At 37.5% G+C, this 19,563-nt stretch overlaps 1 protein-coding gene across 1 annotated transcript in view; it reads left to right on the top strand.

Annotated features, from left to right (window-relative positions):
- The window catches only part of CDS1 (CDP-diacylglycerol synthase 1), an 86,866-nt gene that overhangs the window by 29,590 nt on the left and 37,713 nt on the right, over positions 1-19,563 (top strand). Inside the window, exons 3-5 of the mRNA XM_077142956.1 lie at positions 2,073-2,169; positions 11,295-11,392; positions 13,472-13,611. Of these exons, the coding sequence (XP_076999071.1) occupies positions 2,073-2,169; positions 11,295-11,392; positions 13,472-13,611 (335 nt within the window). The remainder of the gene's footprint in view (positions 1-2,072; positions 2,170-11,294; positions 11,393-13,471; positions 13,612-19,563) is intronic.

Genomic DNA, 19,563 nt, shown 5'->3' with positions numbered 1-19,563 from the left:
TATCCCAAACAGTTCATGGGGAGAGACTTTGGTCATGATTTAGAATCAAAATTAAGACTTTCTCAATGCCATCCTGAGTGAAAAGGGAGAAAAGAAGTGTAAAAAATAAGGTATCAGTGGCTGAGAGAGTTCAAAGAGAGTCAAGAGGCCACTCTGGAGGTCACTCCTGCAAACTCCAGTTAGACACTGCTACCTATCATAACTTGCCAACCCCCAACCAAAACCATTCCTGCCAATCTAAAGAACACCTACGTTTCATGCACTAAGGTAACTTTCCAGAAACCCACAACCTCCACATGAGCCCCTGGATGAGATAAGTCCTGAAATGCGGAGGTGCCAGCCTCCCAGCCTCTCCAGAACATCAACTAGTTCCATCCCCCTATCTCATTTTATTGACAGCCCCTTCCGACATGAGAAAGTTAGGGTGGGCATAGCTCAAATAGCCCTAAAGAGAAAGATAAAAGATGATGATGGAGTTATACAGAGAAGGTAGGGTTTAACAAATAAGTATGATTGCTAAATGATTATATTGATATTTCTTTTAGTCTCCAGTATCTTAGAGCAGCTAGAAGCAAAAATCTAAAGTTGTGGAATTACAACCCATACTATACTCTCAAATCTGCTCTACAACTAATTGTTGCAATGTGCTTGTAAATTTATTGTTTTTTGGTATATTTGTTATTTTTCATAAAAAAAAGAAAAAGTTGGTTGTGATGTTAAATGCACAGCTATTTGATGATGTGAACCATTGGCTGTACACTTTGGATGACACATGGTATGTGAATATAAAATATATATCAATAAAAATTTTTTTTTTAATGAGGCCTTCTGTAATGTGATTATTGTATTATGGTAAAAGAAACGGAAAATTTAAAATTCTATGCCAGTTTCCTCCATGCCATGCTGTTTTTTTTTTTTTTTTACATGGGCAGGCACCGGGAATCGATCCCGGGTCCTCTGGCCTGGCATGCAAGCACTCTTACCTGCTGAGCCACCGTGGCCCACCCTGTCATGCTGTTTTGAATTTAGTGTCTGCCCTGAAAGATGGTTTTGGGTTACAGTATTGATGAAAATATGTTATATTGAGGTGTGTAATTACATTTTATTTGCCTAACTTTACATTAGATATTCTTGGGTTTGGGAAAGGTCATTTAGATTAAAGAAGGTGGAATTAGGTCTGTTTTCTTGTTGGAGATAATTCTCTTTAAAATTCTCTGAATCTGGAAGCTAGGCATCTAACATTAGAGGTGTCCCTGGACAATGGCCACACCCACCTGGGGACTGGTTTCTGAAACTTATGTAGCACCTGTCCCTATAAGAGGTAAGCGCTGCTCTCAGGAACTAGCCAAGTCCCGAGAATAAGAAAGCACTTTTCTGTTAAAGACCATGCCCTCAATCAAGGAAAGCAGGCAGCACATTTTCAGCATAAAAGGAAGTGTCTTTAAATCTGGCACGTCATCATTTCACTAAAATCACCATGCTTCCCAGTTTCGGTTGCATATTATGCTTTCTTTGTTTTTTCTCATTGGAAGATCATACCAGTCTGTCTGTACCATCTTCTTTAAATCATTACTGTTTTTTTTTTTTTAACATAGGCAGGCACCAGGAATCGAACCCAGGTCCTCTGGCATGGCAGGCAAGCATTCTTGCCTGCTGAGCCACCGTGGCCCACCCTCATCTGCTACCCTAAAGGACGATGGTCATCTGTTCAGAGGACATCCGCACCAGACTTGTTCTTCCCTCCCTCACGATCCTGATAGAATGCGTGGCTTTCACATACACATTGGCCACCAAACTCCCTAACCTCAGCTTTCATCCACACTCTCATTTAAGAAAAATTATCTTCTCTCTTTGGGTAACCTAATTTTTTATTTAATTTATCTCTCAGCAGGTGAAATGTCTTATTTTTTATTTCATTTTTAATTTTTTTTTATTGTTTTTCTATAAAGTAAAATAGATTCTTAAAGTATAGTTAGGGAAAATCTGTTAAGTCTGGTGACTCAACTGCTGAAACCATGCAAAAAATTTTAAGAACATATTAAATGTTAATTTTACAAATATTTCCTTTATAGGTGGAAAAACTGGTGGATTCGTGGAATTCTTACCTTAACTATGATTTCATTGTTTTTCCTGATCATCTACATGGGATCCTTTATGCTGATGCTTCTTGTAAGTTTGTTTACACTTTTCTAAGGGCCTCTTGCTTTTCAGTATTTGCATATAGTTGAAATAATTTGAGTGTGTCGGTAAAGAAGAAGGTAATTCAAGATTTGGGGGACAGAAAATTTAGTTCCTTTAAGCATCTTCTGACTCATGAAATGATCTGGACTAATTCAATTTGCAAAATAGCCATTCAGTTTGTTCTATAAATACTAACCACACATAATACACACACATCTGCTATGTGTCTGATATTGTGCCAAGAATTAAATGAAACAGAAATACACACACAGACGTATACACAAGCTCAACATGCTATCCTCTAGATCCGTGGCCTCAAGTAACTCAGTTTAGTGGCAGAAACAATGTATGCAATTATAAGAATAGTGTGGTAACTAAAGAGAATCTAGGTCCTATGGTAGAACTGGCTAGGAGAGCACAGTAAAATCACACCTAATACAATCTCGGGGAGAGGTCAGGGAGGGCTTCCAGAAGAGGTGATACCAAAGCTGAGTCTTAAAGTTTTGAATTGAAATTAGATGAGATTTAAAAAAAGAAAGACAATTCCATCAAGCTCATCAACAGAAGAATGGCTAAGTAAACTGTGGTATATACATACGATGGAATATTGTGCAGCTTTAAGACAAGATAAACTTATGAAACATGTAATAACATGGATGGACCTAGAGAATATTATGCTGAGTGAGTCCAGCCAGAAACTAAAGGACAAATACTGTATGGTCCCACTGATGTGAACGGACATTCGAGAATAAACTTGAAATATGTCATTGGTAACAGAGTCCAGCAGGAGTTAGAAACAGGGTAAGATAATGAAACCACTTAAACCAGCTCTTGTAGGTGGCACAAAACTACTTTCACTTTACTTTTTATCCTCTCATTAATTTTGTACTTCATTGGGATTATAAAATAGCAGAAGTGAATAAGAAATTACGCTCTCTGTTCTGCTAATTTGCTGATATATTAAAGTACTTTTTTTTCTTGCAAACGGAAAATGGCTAATGAATAGGACTGGCTTAGGAGGGCAGAGAATGAGACTGAAGTCTGAAAACTAGCTTGGCAGGTGTGTGCAGTTGTCTGGGTGTGATTTAAGGAAAGCCCCATCCCCGCTCCCATCCAGTCTTCTCAGTCTCTGAACTTCTAGGGGGCTTGGGCATTTAAGGAGCAAATGTGTGCAGAGCACTTTTTGGTACTGTCAGTTGAGTAGGAGGCCCTTAGCTATAAGGGGAAGAAGGGACTTAGCTAGAGGGAACTCAGTGAGGGCTTTGTGTAGGAAGTGACCTTTCAGTTAGACCTTGAAGAATCTATCAGGGTGGAGGGAGCATGCTGAGCAAAGGTCCATATGGCTGTGTGTGTGTGTCAGAAAAGGGGAGGGAATGACATTGTCCTGGAGCGCACAGCTGTTGAGCCTGGAAGAATAGGAGTCAGATGCTGAAGAACCTTGCAACACTCTGTGAAGAAATTTGGATTTGGCAATGAGGAGCCACTGAAAATAACGGGAACCATTTGAGCTATTGTTCCTTGTTAGAAGTTAATTTTGATATAAGACATTGCAAAACACCGGTATTCTAGATACATTGGCTTAAGCTGGCTTTGGAGAGTTCCCCTGGTGAATTATAAATTATGTTACTCTCTAAACTGAATTGTTTGTTCTGGTAACTAGGGCAAAAATTTGTGAAAGAAGACTTTTTTACCACTTTCTCGTGGCATAATTAAAAACACTTTTAAAGAAATACTTATATGGAGTCTTTTTTTTTTTAAGAGAATCATGAGCATGCCTAAAATGATTGAGGGCTTTTTGTTTTCATGGTTTTTTTGTTTGTTATGCTGGTTTGAAAGGAAGTATGCCCCCTAGAAAATCCATGTTTTAACCAAATCCCATTTCATAAAGGTAGAATAATCCCTGTTCAATACTGTATATTTGAAACTGTAATCACATCATCTCCCTGGATGATGTGATTTAGTCAAGAGTGGTTGTTAAACTCTGAGTCTTGGGTATCATGCAGATACCCATTGATCCAGGGAACTACCTGGATATACACAAAGAGCAGGAAATCTCAGAATTTAGAAATAACACTTAAAATTTAGGAATAAATGTGATTGCTGTAAGAGCTTACAATCTAGGCCTTAATTTTCTAATAAGTATTTTCTAAATGAGACCATACAGTATTCGTCCTCTTGTTTCTCTCTTATTTTGCTCAAAACAGTGCCCCCTTGTTGCCTACTTTACAACGCAGTATTTGTGTAGCCACACAATATTCATCTCCACCCATTTGGGTGGGTCTTGACTGGTTTACTGGAGTCCTATCAAAGAGGAAACATTTGGGAGAATGGGAGATTCAGAGAGAGCAGAGCAGAGCGACATAACCACGAGAAGCAGAGTCCACCAGCCAGCGACCTTTGGAGATGAAGGAGGAAAATGTCTCCCGGGAAGCTTCATGAAATAGGAAGCCAGGAGAAGAAGCTAGCAGATGATGTCATGTTCGCCATGTGCCCCTCCAGATGAGAGAGGAACCCTGACCGTGTTCACCATGTGCCTTTCTACTTGAGAGAGAAACTCTGACTGTGTTCGCCACGTGCCTTCTCACTTGAGAGAGAAACCCTGAACTTCATTGGCCTCCTTGAACCAAGGTATTTTTCCCTGGGTGCCTTAGATTGGACATTTCTATAGTCTTGTTTTAATTGGAACATTTTCTCGGCCTTAGAATTGTAAACTAGCAACTTATTAAATTCCCCTTTTTAAAAGCCATTCCGTTTCTGGTATATTGCATTCCGGCAGCTAGCAAACAAATGTTCTAGTTTGTTTGGAGAAATGTGGTTTTCTTCCAGTTACTTGCTTTGGTAAATTTTATCAGAGAAGAAAATAAGACTATTTAAGATCTAGTTAAGGTAGATTTGAGCTGCTGTTGCTTTTATGTAAGTTTATTGTATATGCGTGCATGCATATACACATATAAACACACATCTGATCATGTTATATACAATATGAATATGTTCATAATATGAACATGTTATATTCATGTTATATTAAGGGAGTATGGGATATATGCATGTTCTAGTTTGCTAGCTGCCAGAATGCAATATACCAGAAACAGAACGGCTTTTAACAAGGGGAATTTAGTAAGTTGCTAGTTTACAGTTCTAAGGCTGAGAAAATGTCCCAATTAAAACAAGTCTATAGAAATGTCTGATCAAAGGCATCCAGGGAAAGATACCTTGGTTCAAGAAGGCTGATGAAGTTCAGGGTTTCTCTCTCAAGTGAGAAGGCACATGGTGAACACAGTCAGGGCTTCTCTCTCAGCTGGAAGGGCACATGGTGAATATGGCGTCATCTGCTAGCTTCTTCTCCTGGCTTCCGGTTTCATGAAGCTCCCCGGGAGGCGTTTTCTTTCTTCATCTCCAAAGGTCACTGGCTGGTGGACCCTCTGCTTCATGGTGCTGCAGCATTCTCTGCTCTCTCTGAATCTCTCATTCTCCAAAATATTTTCTCTTTTATAGGACTCCAATAACCCAATCAAGACCCACCCAAATGGGTGGAGACATGTCGTCCCCTAATCCAGTTTAACAACCACTCTTGACTAAATCACATCATCCAGGGAGATGATCTGATTACAGTTTCAAACATACAGTATTGAATAGAGATTATTCTACATTTATGAAATGAGATTTATATTAAAACATGGCTTTTCTTAGGGGGCACACTTCCTTTCAAACCAGCACAATGCACACACACAAATACAAACCCACGTGCACACACGGACTCTGTTGGTACTGAATTGATTTGACTTTTATGTGTTTTAAAGTCTTACTTACTTTCATATTCCTAACTAGATCATTTCTCTTTTGAGAGTTACGCATTGTTTCTAGTTTGCATTTGCATTATAAAATGAACACTGAAAATGACTAATTCAGGATAGCTTTATGAAAAACTTATTTCTAGGAAATGATAATAACTATTTTAAGATGCAACTCATATGCATGTTCCTCAAAATAAAAGGAGTTTCTTTTTCCTTCAGCCGTCTATTTATAGTAGTTTAATTCTTGTGTTCACAGCTTGGAATCACACTTTTATTTAAATGATGAACTTCTAAAGCATATTGAAACTTAAAGGCAATTGTGAACCTATAAGAGACATTATAAAAGAGTTTTTCCCACTACTTTCTTGGAAACTCCTATAATAATTAAATTTGCGTTATATAATTTACTTCAAGTAGTGTTTAGTTTTTCCCCCTTGTGAGAGTTATACAGTAGTATTTAAGATGCTTTAGAAAATAGATAATGAAAAAAATAACCACCAACCTATCATCAACTACTGAAATCCAGTTAATATTCCTGTTTCAATTTGCTAAAGCTGCCAGAATGTGATGTACCAGAAATAGTTGGCTTTTTCAATGGGGGTTATCTAGGTTACAAATTTACAGGTCTAAGGCCATACAGATGTCCCAATTAAGGCATCAAGAGGGAGATACCGTCTCTGAGGAAAGGCTGGTGGCATCCAGGATACCTTTGTCATGTGGGAAAGCCCATGGCGACATCTGCTCCTCCTCACGCTCCACCCTCTGTACTCTAAAAAGACGTGTTTTTTCTATATGCGAAATACATTCATTCCATCACAGTTATCACAAAAGCCTTAAATCATTTCAGTTAGTTACAGGCCTGGTTTGTCCTTTCCTGGACTCTGGTTTCAAAATGGTTCTCTCAGCTCCTGTGGTTCCTTTTGACTTCTCCTGGGGAGTTTTCCTTCTCTCTTAGCTTCTCTTGTGTTGTTTCTAAGCTCTGTCTCCATGAGCTTGTAAAGGACTCCAGTAAAGGATTAAGACCCACCTTGATTCTGGTGGGTCACATCTCCATGGAAACAAACTAAGCAAAAGGTCCCACCCACAATAGATTTCTACTCACAGGGGTGAATTAAAATAAACATAGGCTTTTCTGGGGTCCATAACAGATTCAGACCAGCACAGTCATATCTTTTGATATCATTTGACATTTTTCCTTTCATCCTTTTTTCTTTTGCTTTGTATTTTTAAAAGCATGGTTGTAATATAATATGACTAAAATTATGTATCTTTTAAAACTACATATATATCAAGCACTTTATGTTGCCCTGTGGTCTTTGTAATCATCAGCTTTCATAAATGCACCTCTGTACACCTCTGTATTACAGTACATGTATTACATCATAAATTATTTAAATCATTGTGCTAGTTTTAGACTTTAATGTCATTTTCTGTTTTACTGTAATGTGAATAGCACTATCCTGAATATAATAGAGCATGAAGGTTTTTTCTTCATATGTAGTACTATATTCTCAGAATAAATTCCTCAAAGTGGAAATAGACACTTTTACTTGGATAACCCATAAGTACCGTAGTTCAAGTTGAACAATGTACATCTGAATTATGAATTCTGTATCCTACCCATCCTGCCTCAACTGGTCTGCTTTCCTAAGCCTTCCTCCCTTCTCTCCCTTAGGCCCTCAAATCTCTCTGATGATGATATCCTCTCAGTTCTGCCTTCTCAACATTTCTTTGATCATGTACTGTACCTATCTGCCAGATCCTAGAGTAGATGCTTATCAACAGTTTTCTGGGTGGTGACACCTTGCCTGCCCTAGAGCCCCAGCTACTTCCTCCTCATCAGTCAATTCTCTCCACCTCTATTATACCCTAATGCTCACATCTAATCACTGTCATTTGTGCAGTCCTTCATGCTCTTTCCCACGACTGCATGACCAGACAGACCTCTTCTCTCTCTCTCTACTTCTCATCTCCAACTTTGTGCTCCAACAACTCTGAACCTGTTTGTAATTTGCTTAATACGCCTCATCCTTGTATATACATGGCTTTGCATGGCTTCCTTCTCTGCCTCAGCTGTTCCCCATCCCTATCACCTGCACAGGTTTGTCTGCCTGGACCTCTATCCATTTGACCATTTCCACATGGTATATGTAGTTGTGTATTTCCTTCCTAACAGGCCATACTTCTCTGAGAACAAGAGCCCTTTATTATTTGTCCGTATCCTCAGCAACTAGCACATGGTAGCTCTTACATATTGGTTGTTTCAGTTAAGGCTCTTAACACATAAATTGAACCAACAGAGTCCTACAAATTTGTATTGCTGACAGTATTAATTGCATGAAGTATCATTTCTGAATAATCTTCAAGGCCTGGAATATATACATTTATTTTAAGGATTTTAACACTGGTGCTTTGGTTCCTCTGTTTTCAATTTTTGCACCAGTTCTCTATTAATTCTACTTGTGATCTTTAATTGATGACCTTATAAATACATGTGTGTTCTATTAAAAATACTTTTTTCTTCTCCTCTCAATAAAATATCACATATAATACTAATGTTTCTTCTTGAGCATATGTGTTCATAGAAATGGCATCAGTGCATTTGATATTTTAGAAGCCCCTTTACTTCTATAAAAGCCCTTGTAGTGGGCGGTGCGATGGTAGCTCGGCGGCAGAATTCTTGCCTGCCATGCCAGAAACCTGGGTTTGATTCCCAGTGCTGTGCCCATGCAAAAAAAAAAAAAAAAGCCCCTTTAGTTCTTTAAATAGCATGGCTTTGCCATTTTATCTTAACATCTAGCATTTTTTCTATTCTGTGATTATTTCTGTGGAAAAAAAGGCATTTGAAATTATATGTAAAACTTATTTGAAGGATGATCAAATTTTCTCTTGTTCTTTATACTGTCACACAGTTATGACTTTTCTTAAAAGTACTATTGATAGAGGTTTGGCATAATAATAGTCTAGCATGTGGTTGAGAGGATTCATTTACCTTTTAAGTGTTTGATTGGATATATAATAAGTATACTAGGGGAAAAAAGCTTGGGGATATCCTGAACAGTAGGTTTGGGAGAGCTAGTTTGTGGAAATCTTGGCTCATTAAAAAAAAAATCCCAAAGTATGCCATTGGACAAGGTTAGGCATACGTTTTCTGTAAAGGACCAGTATGGGAGCAAGTTGCTACATAGTACATCATGGGAATAAGCTCAGGTGCAAAGGGCCCAAAAGAGGGAAGAGGGATGCCACTTGCTCAGGTCAAGGTTGGTGGATGGTGGCTCCACATGCCCTGCTTTGTGCCAGAGATGAGGAACTTTGTGCAGCCTGTATGTTGGGTATTTATATATCCCAGGGAGGCAGGGTTGGGGGGGGGGAACCTACCACTGAACAGAAAGCTTGCATCAAGCAACCTTTCTGCAGATATTCTACCCTGATTAGTGGCTGGAGCTGCTTGTTCATGGTTTTGAGTACAAAGGCACAGTCAGACTATTTTCCCTTTCTAGGCAGCTTGTTTTTCAGGGTTGAGACCTAAAGTCTCCCCTAGTCTGTGAAATGAAAACATACTGAAACTCCTGCACATAAGGAAGCAAGAGGGGAAAAGGTAGGAAATAGGCAAGGGCTGGGAGATGACTGGTGAGCATTCTGTGGCATCCCCTGCAACCAAACAGTGAATGTTTTAGGCTTTGAAGGGCCACGTATGTCTCTTCTAAAAAAATATATTTTTTATTTTTAACTTTTTTTTATTGTATAGTATAACGTATATACAAAGCAAAGAAGTAAAAAACAATAGTTTTCAAAGCACTCTTCAACGACTAGTTACAGGACAGATCCCAGGGTTTGTCATGGACTACCATACGATCTTCTCATATTTTTCCTTCTAACAGCTCCAGACACATATGTCTCTGTTTCTTGTGTTTTCTTACAACTTTTCAAATATAAAATCCATTTGTAGTTCAAAGGTTGTACAAAAACAGGCCCTTGGGTAATATTACTGTGGGTGGGACATTTTGGTTCGGTTGTTTGCTTGGAGATGTGACCCCCCCTTTCAAGGTGGGTCTTACCTTTCCTGGAGACGTTTCTGAGAGGCAGCCATAGAATTTTTGAAAAAGAAAAGAAATATATCCAGACATTTGAAGAAAACTCAGAGACAGAAATGCCCTGGGAGAAAAAAGCAAAGACCTCAGAGATGCTCTGATGCTCAGAGAGGAAGCCACTGGAATCAGAAGCTGAAAGCAATGCAGCCTGGGAACAAAAGGGCCAGCAGTTGCCAGCTCTGTGACTTTCCATGTTACAGAGGAGCCCTAGATTCTCTCATCCTTTCTTCCAAGGTTATCTTTCTCCTGATGTCTTAATATGGACATTTTCATGGCCTTAGAACTGTAAATTTGTAACCTAATAAATCCCCTTTGTAAAAGCAAACCTATTCCTAGTATATTGCATTCTGGCAGCTTTAGCAAGCCAAAACACTACATCTTCAGGAATTACCTTCACCCAGATCTGGTAGATACAGAAGTTTGAAGGATTTCCAAATAGACCATCAAAAAGGGGGTTATAAATGCTGCTCCATTTTCTAGCATATATTTAGGACACTGTGCAAACAAAACTGCATAAACTCAGTTGGCTGGCCAAAGTTTCAGAAATGCAGAAATTGCTTATATTTTGTCATGGTAGGATGGCCCAGATTTATCAGAGATATAGTTGGCAGTGAGAAAGGTGGTACAGCTTGGAAAAAAGACCATGCCCAACTCCACAGGGATTGGATGGAGGGTGTTTTAGTTATTTGTCCTGACAGTATCTTTATGCTTGATGAGTATATTAGAATGTATGGTTAAAAATAAATATATCTCACGTGATCATTTTTCTAGAATAACCAACAGATAATCTCAAGAAACAAAGTAGTAGTAATGAGTGTGTTCTCTAGTCACCTGTGACTGACCAGATTGCATCCCTCAAACTTTGAACCCTAATGCCAGCTCCCACTCTGGAAAGTATCTCTCAAACCTTTTTTGTTGTTTGTTTGTTTTGCATGGGCAGGCACTGGGAATTGAACCCGGGTCTCTGGCATGGCAGGTGAGAACTCAGCCTGCTGAGCCACTGTGGCCTGCCCTCTCAAGCCTTTTTAATAAAATACTGCTTAGCTTATGCGTTTGGGGCATCACTTGGTTTATAGAGACATTGACTATCAAATTTTTACTACTGACATTTAGGATAGTTAAAAATACGCATATTAAGTTTTTTTGGTTACATATGACAATAGGCTACTTTTAAATGATTAAGTATAAATACTGAGAACTGTTTGTTAATGTTTTCTCTTGGCTTCAGGTTCTAGGCATCCAAGTGAAATGCTTCCATGAAATCATCACTATAGGTCATAGAGTTTATCGTTCATATGATCTGCCATGGTTTAGAACACTAAGCTGGTAAGTAACTTAAAACTATTTCAGATTTGAGAACATGATTCTTTTCTAAAGCTTGAAAAGGAAACATCATGATCAGTTAATACCTACACAAGTTCTGCCTTACAGATTTCTTTTGGGAAAAGATAAAAAAATACAACAGAATTTTGAAGAGAAGAAAATCACCTTTAATAACTTTACTACTTCTACACAACTTTTCATAACTCATCTTTTAGTCTTTGTTAGAGATACCTAAATTTGTGTTCCGCATATGTACCATTTTTGTCCTTTTGTAAAAACTCAGCATTATACTGTAAGCATTTCATGTGCTTTATAATTATAAGTTTAACCAAAAAGTTTGTCTAAAAATGTTACAAATATGTAAAATTTTTTGTTTTGTTTCCCATTAGATAATATAAGATTATACCAAATATTATATATAAACATGCATGTAAAGTTAGTGAAAAATATATATATATCACCAAATGATTTTAACTTTTGAAGTTTTGTGTCTTTTTAAAAATTTTTCATGAATATTTCTTAACAGTCACTACCTTGATCAGGAAACATGATAAGGTGATAATTCACCTTTAACCTAATTGGCCATTCTTTGTTTAATTAGTATCAGCCAAAGGAGGCAGTATCTTATTAAAACAGATGTATCACTATTTGGGGTTTAGAGCAGTCAAAAAATAGTTTCTTGAATTAGGTGATAGTATTCTATCATTTAGAATCTGTTTTAATATGAAGATAGGTCTTCCTAAGACAAAACAACAAGTAGATTATAATGAATTTTCAAGTGAGAGATTTAAATAGTGAACTGATTTCTCCTTCTAGAGTACACAAGAACTGCTATATGGGTAGGTAAATGGAGAATAATCAAATGCTAAACCAAGCAAGACTGATTCTAAGGGTAGAAAAAGAAAAAGATCCATCAGGATGGAATCTAATGATTGTAGAAGGCTCCATAGAGGAGGTGAGATATAAGCTGGTATTTGAAATAAAGGCAGACTTTGGCTGGGGGAGAGTATTCTGAGTTGGAGAAGCAACATCCATCAGGATGTGGATGTGGGACAGATGTGGCATGAACCAGAAGTGGTGCGACATTGCTGGCCCTTCTGAGCAGAAGGTATTTGTTGGGAGATAGTGGGGAAAATGTTGGATGTGTCGAGTAGAGTAGGCCTTGATAGCCTTCCAGAGGAGGCAGAGGTGGTTTCTATTGGAGGAAAAGAGGAAATGGTAGTAGAAATGAGAATATTTGCCCTTTACTTTGGGAATCTAATTCTGTAAGTGAGTACCAGAAGCAAACCACCTCTTTCCTCTTCCACTGCTTTCCAGGCTAGCTAGGACTCTGCCTCCGCTTTCTGAAGGATGTCGTGGAGGAACTCTAAGGCAGTATTTCTCAGCCTTTTCCTTGACTCCCACAAGCTCCTATCAGTAAAATTTCAGTAGGTTTACCTGCTCATTACAGGAGGGCCGCATTGGAATTGAGGGGAGAGATAAATGAAGTAAGTAGTTTTTAAAAGCATCTAGAGATTTATACTGCTCATCTCCCATCCTCTCTTACTGCACCCCTCTGCCCCCTCCACTACTCAACTTCAGTCCATCTCTGGAGCATTGAGGAGGGGAGAGAAAACACCAGTTTGTTCAGGGAAGTGGGGAGAGAGGTTGGATTACCTCTTCCTTTTTTCTCCATTAATCGTCCTTAGGGCAAGTGGGAATTTGTCTTAGGATCTCCATTATTGAAAAGCATTAGAGATATGTGTAGTTGGGAATTACTCTTCATTATGAGCGCAATACTGTGAGCCTATGGCTGTGTGTGGGTATGTTTAGGAGAGGAGGAATAGTATTTTTTACATTGTTTCCTAATCACGTCATGCTGCCATTAGATTTTGAGCTAATTGAAGGCATGAAGTATATTCAGTAAATTTTTGTTGTCTAATAACTTTGAAATTAAATTTAAAACAGGAAAATAGCATTTTAGCAGAATAGCTCATTAATTGATCTTTTGAATTTATATCATCATCAGTATGTTGGGAATAATTCTGTTGAGTTTGAGAAGACACTTCAAAGATAAAAAAGTGAATTGTTTTTAAATTATAGGTACTTTCTACTGTGTGTAAACTACTTTTTCTATGGAGAGACTGTAGCTGATTATTTTGCGACATTTGTTCAAAGAGAAGAGCAACTTCAGTTCCTCATTCGCTACCATAGATTTATATCATTTGCCCTCTATCTGGCAGGTAAGCTAAAGAAAATTTTTTGTACTGATATGTAGCTGAAAGATTTATGTTAAATATTTTTTGTTTTTTTTTTTTACACAAACACACACACTGTAAAAGCTATAAAGTTATATCTTCGTCTTCAAGAATCAAGGTTAACAGTTTCAGGTATTTGCCTCTAGCCACTCCAACACATCATAAGCTAAAATGGAATATCCATATAATGAATAAGAATAACTTCCAGGATACCCTCTAGACTCTGTCTGAAGTCTCTCAGCCACTGACACTTTATTTTGTCTCATTTCTCTCTTCCCCCTTTTTGGTCAAGAAGTCTTCTCAATCCCATGGTGCTGGGTCCCGGCTTATACCGGGATTCCTGTCCCACATTTCCAGGGAGATTTACACCTCTGGGAGTCATGTCCTATGTAGTGGGGAGGCAGTGAGCTCACCTGCTGCTTAGCTTAGAGAGAGAGAGGCCACATCTCAACAAAAGAGGTTCCCTAGGGGTGACACTCAGGCATAATGATAAGTAGGCTTACCTTCTCCTTTGCAGGAAGAAGTTTCATAGAGGTGAACCCCAAGATCATGGGCTCCACCTATTGAATTGGTTGTCCCGATTGCTTGGGAGCATATTGGGAATTCCACAGATTGGGAAGTTTAATACTTTCTCCTTTCTCCCATCTCCCAAGGGGACTTTGGGAATACTTTTTTATTCTCTGCCCAAATTACTCTGATATCTTGTAGCATCAAACTAACCTGTACAAACCAACATGATCTCACCGCCTATTCAAGATTCCGTGTAATTATGGTGTTGGAATAAACTGAACATACAAGTTAAATTAGATAATGTGCTACCCAAAATATAAATTTTGTACCAAATAAACATCTCTCCTGTTGGTCTCACACAGAAGTTTAAGTTTTAAAACATGGACCATAACGTCTTTAACCTTTTTTCTGGTTTACCTTAGTCCTGTCCAGTTCAGCTTCATCCATATCTCTACTTGAATTTGATCACTTTTTAAACCTTTTGAACAGTTGCTGTAAGGAATAATACTGACTTGGATAGCTTCGGTGCTCTAGCTCTTGAGTCTCAGGTGTCACATAAATACCCCAAATTTCTGAGAACGACCGGGTTACACACAAGTAGCTCAGTATCTCAGAGTTCAGAAATAACAGTTACAACGCCTAAATATATGTGACTGCTGTAAAAGCTTACGATTCAGGACTCTTTAAAATAGATCCCAGCCTGATAACCATGTTCTCGACTTCAGTTCTCCAAGTTTGTGTATTATAGTTAGTCCATACGAAGGTGGCATAATATTTGTTGTCTTTTTATGTCATTTCATTCAACATGCTGGCCTCGAGTTTCATACACGTAGTTGCCTGCCTCACAACTTCATTCTTTGCAGCAGCTCAGTAGTCCATTGTATACATACACAGTTCCCCTTCCATTCCTCAAAGATGTACCCTTAAGCCACCTCCATCCATCAGGAAATCGGATACTGCTCCCATAGACACCAGTGTGCAGATGTCCGTTTATATCCCCACTTTCAGTTTTTCCAATTATATACCTAGCAAGGGGGTTGCAGGATCATGTGGCAACCCCACTCCTAGCCTCCGGTGGAACCACCACACTGCCCTCCAGAGGGACTGTACCTCTCAGTTTTCCTACCGACAGTAAATAGGTACATCTCTTTCTCCATATTTCTCCAGCACTTCTATGTCTGTTCATTGTTAAACAGTCTTATTTGCACATCATACAATCTAACCTAAGTAAAAACTGAGTAGTTCCTGGTATAATCACATAGGCATGCCTTTGCCACCACAATCTAAATGAGGGTGTATCCTTTTCTTCCACAGAACATCCAGTAGCATCCCCTGTATCCCCCGCTTATTAACATTTAGTTTTCAATTATTGCTTTGTTACATTTAGTGAACAGTGTTACTGTTATAGACCCTAGCTGGCATTGATTGTATTTTTTTCTGTAGACCATTCCATTTTCAGCACCTTGCGATGTTGACATTCATTTGTTCTCCCTCTTGCAAAACCACTCTTATATGTGTATGTTTAATCACCATCATTGTCCACTCTAGGCATTCCTAAATTATACCATCTCTGTCTTTATTCTCTCTTTCCTTCTTGTGTCATACATGCCCCCAGCCCTTCTCCCTCCATCATGCTCACATTTAGCCTCATTCAGTGTACTTACATTATGAGGCTACCATCAGATAGTATTGTGCTCTTCATTACTGAATCTTTACAATCAGTCCTATTGCACATTCTTTACTCCTTTAGCATCAAACATCCAGTCTTTACCTTCTTTCTATCTCCTAATAATCTGTGTTCTTAACTATAACTCTCAAATTTCACTCATTAATGTTAGTGAGACCATACAGTAGTTATCCTTTTGTTTCTGGCTAATTTTACTCAGCATAACGTCCTCAGGGTCCATCCATGTTGTTACATGCTCTGTGACTTTATTCTGTCTTAACAACTGCAAAAGAGTCCATTGTATGTATATGCCGCAGCTTGTTTAGCTACTCATCTGTTGATGAACATTTGGGCTGTTTCCATCCCTGGCATCGATAAATAATGCTGCTATACATATTAGTGTGCAAATATCTGCTTGTGTCCTTGCCTTCTGACCTAGAAATGGGATTTCTGGATCATATGGCAATTCCTTACCTAGCTTTCTGATGAATTGCCAGACTGCCTTCTAGAGTGGTTGCACCATCCTACAGTCCCCCCAACAGTGAATAAATGTGCCTCTTCCTCCATACCCTCACCAGCACTTGTTTCTGTTTTTTTAATAACGGCCATCCTAGTGGGTGTGAGATGGTATCTCATTGTGGTTTTGATTTGCATTTTCTTAATAGCCAGTGAAGTCGAGCATCTTTTCATATACCTTTTAGCCATTTGTATTTCCTTTTCTGAAAAATGCCTGTTGGTATCTTTTGCCCATTTTTTGATAGGATTGTTTGTCTTTTTGTTATTGAGTCATAGAATCTCTTTATATATTCTGGATTTAAACCCTTATCTGATATATGATTTCCAAATATTGGCTCCCATTGCATAGGTGCCCTTTTATTTTCCTGACAAAGTTCTTTGATTCACAAAAGTGTTTAATTTTGATGAGATCCTATTTATTTATTTCTTTTTTCATTGCTCGTGCTTTGTGTGTAATGTCTAGGAAACCACCTCATACAAAATTTGTAACATATTTCCCTACATTTTTTTCAAAAAGTTTTATGGTCTTAGCTTTAAAGTTTTGTTCCATTTTGAGTTGGGGTTTTTTTTTTTTTTTTTTTTTTGGTACGGAATGTGAGATATGGGTCTTCTTTCATTCTTTTGCTTATAGATATCCAATTCTCCAAACACCCTTCATTGAAGAGGCTACTCTGTCCCAATTGTGTTGGCTTCATCACCTTATCAGAGGTCAATTGTCCGTAGATAAGAGGGTCTATTTCTGAACCCTTAATTCAATTCCATTGGTCAGTATATCTGTCTTTATGCTAGTGCCAGGGTGTTTTGACCACTGTAGCTTTGTAATATGCTTTAAATTTATGTACTGTGAGACCTCCCACTTTATTTTTCTTTCTCAATTTGGGTAGAATTGACATCTTAACTATATTTAGTCTTCCAATCTATGAACACAGTATGTCTTTCCATTTATTTAGGTTTTTGTTGATTTCTTTTAGCTATTTCTCATAGTTTTCTCTGTATATGACTTTCTCTTTTGTGGCCTTGGTTAAATTTATTTCTAAGAATTTGGTTCTTTTGGTTGCTATTGTAAATGAAATTTTTTTTCTTGATTTCCTCCTCAGGTACTCATTACTAGTGTATAGATTACTGATTTTTGAATGTCAATCTTGTGCCCTGCCACTTTGCTCTACTCATCTATTAGTTCTAGTGGCTTTGCTGTAGATTTTTCAAGATTTCCAATATGTAGTATCATGTCATCTGCAAACAGTGAGTTTTACTTCTTCATTTCCAATTTGGTTACTTTTAATTTCTTTTTCTTGTCTAATTGCTTTGGCTAGAAATTTCTGCACAGTGTTGAATTACAGTGGTGGCAGTGGGAATCCTTGTCTTGTTCCCAATCTTAGAGGGGAAGCTTTCGGTCTTTCCCCACTAAGGATGATGTTAGCTGTGGGCTTTTCATACATTCCCTTCATCATGTTGAGGAAGTTCCCTTCTATTCCTATCCTTTGAAGTGTTTTTATCAAAGAAAGAATGTTGAATTTTGTCAGATACCTTTTCTGCATTAAACGAGATGATCATGTGGTTTTTCTGCCTTTATTTCTTGATGTGCTGTATTACATTAGTTGATTTTCTTGTGTTGAACCTGCCTTGCATACCTGAAATAAATCCACTTAGTCATGGTATGTAGTTCTTTTAATGTACTACTAAATTCAATATGAAGCATTTTGTTAAGGATTTTTGCATCTATATTCATTAAAGAGATTAATCTGTAATTTTATTTTCTTGTAGTATCTTTGTCTGGTTTTGGTAGTAGGATGATGTTGGCTTTATAGAATGAGTTAGTTTGCTTTCCCTCCTCTTCAATTTTTTTTTTTTAGAGTTTGAGCAGGATTGATACTAATTCTTTCTCTTTTTTTATTTTTTTATTTATTAATTAAAAAAATTAGCAACAAACAGACAAAAATATTAACATATCATTCCATTCTATATGTACAATCAGCAATTCTCAATATCATCACATAGTTGCATATTCATCATTTCTTAGAACATTTGGATCGATTTAGGAAAAGAAAAAGACAACAGAAAAAGAAATAAAATGATAACAGAAAAAAAAAGATTATACATACCATACACCCTACCCCTCGCTTTCATTTATCACTAGCATTTCAAACTAAATTTATTTTAACATTTGTTCCCCCTATTTATTTATTTTTATTCCATATGTTCTACTCATCTGTTGATATGGTAGGTAAAAGGAGCATCAGACACAAGGTTTTCACAATCACAGAGTCACATTGTGAAAGCTGTATCATTGTTCAATCATCATCAAGAAACATGGCTACTGGAATACAGCTGTACATTTTCAGGCAGTTCCCTCCAGCCTCCCCACTGCATCCTAAATAGCAAGGTGATATCTACTTAATGCGTAAGAATAACCTCCAGGATAACCTCTTGACTCTGTTTGGCTAATTCTTTCTTTTTCTTTTTTTTTTTTTGAACATAATTTCAAGATAGAATTTATTCTCTGGTGGTTTACTCATGCAAACAGCACATAAAAGAAAATAGTACAGTTTGTGTAACATTGCAAATATAAGGACTCAAAATGCTAGGTACAGAAGTAGTGCAACATTCTGAAAGTTAAAATGGAATTTGTTTATACAACTAATAATAACTTTTACTTGCTGATACAGGTTGGTTTATAATGAAAGTTTTGCTAACCTTGGTAAGCTCAATAACTGTTTACATGACTTCTTACATCTATATAGTTTTATTTTACAGTTGCAAGAATTCTGTTAACAAAGAACTTTACCTTGCATAAATAATAAGATGAAAGAAAATGCACTGAAGGACTTAGGAAGGTGAAACAATGAGGCCTAACACATCAAAACTATAATAAAAATAGCTTTCTTGCAGAATTCATATTTTGTGCCTTTGAGATCAACTCTTAAGCATAACTGGCAAAATCATGATTAGAAATTGATTACTTTGAAATTACAAAATCAGTTAAAAATAAATTTTAGAAGTAGAAGTATCAACTAAAAATGCTCTCATTTTTAATAAGTCAAACAATAAAATTCCTATTATCTTCATACTCAAAAGTCCTGAAATGTCATTTGTATATTCTGAATGCTTCCCAGTTTGAAAGTTAGGCAGGTAGGATATTTCCTTGAATTATAAAGGATATCCCATACAGGCTTTTAAAATGTCAGTCTCATTAGGAGATGGTACTGAGACTTTTGCAAATAGTGTAGTGTGGATGCAGAGCAAAC

The sequence above is a fragment of the Tamandua tetradactyla genome, chromosome 24 (assembly GCF_023851605.1).
Source record: "Tamandua tetradactyla isolate mTamTet1 chromosome 24, mTamTet1.pri, whole genome shotgun sequence".
Classification (NCBI taxonomy): Eukaryota; Metazoa; Chordata; class Mammalia; order Pilosa; family Myrmecophagidae; genus Tamandua; species Tamandua tetradactyla.
The sequence above is the reverse complement of the archived record's forward strand: the minus strand, read 5'-3'. Positions and strand labels throughout refer to the sequence as shown.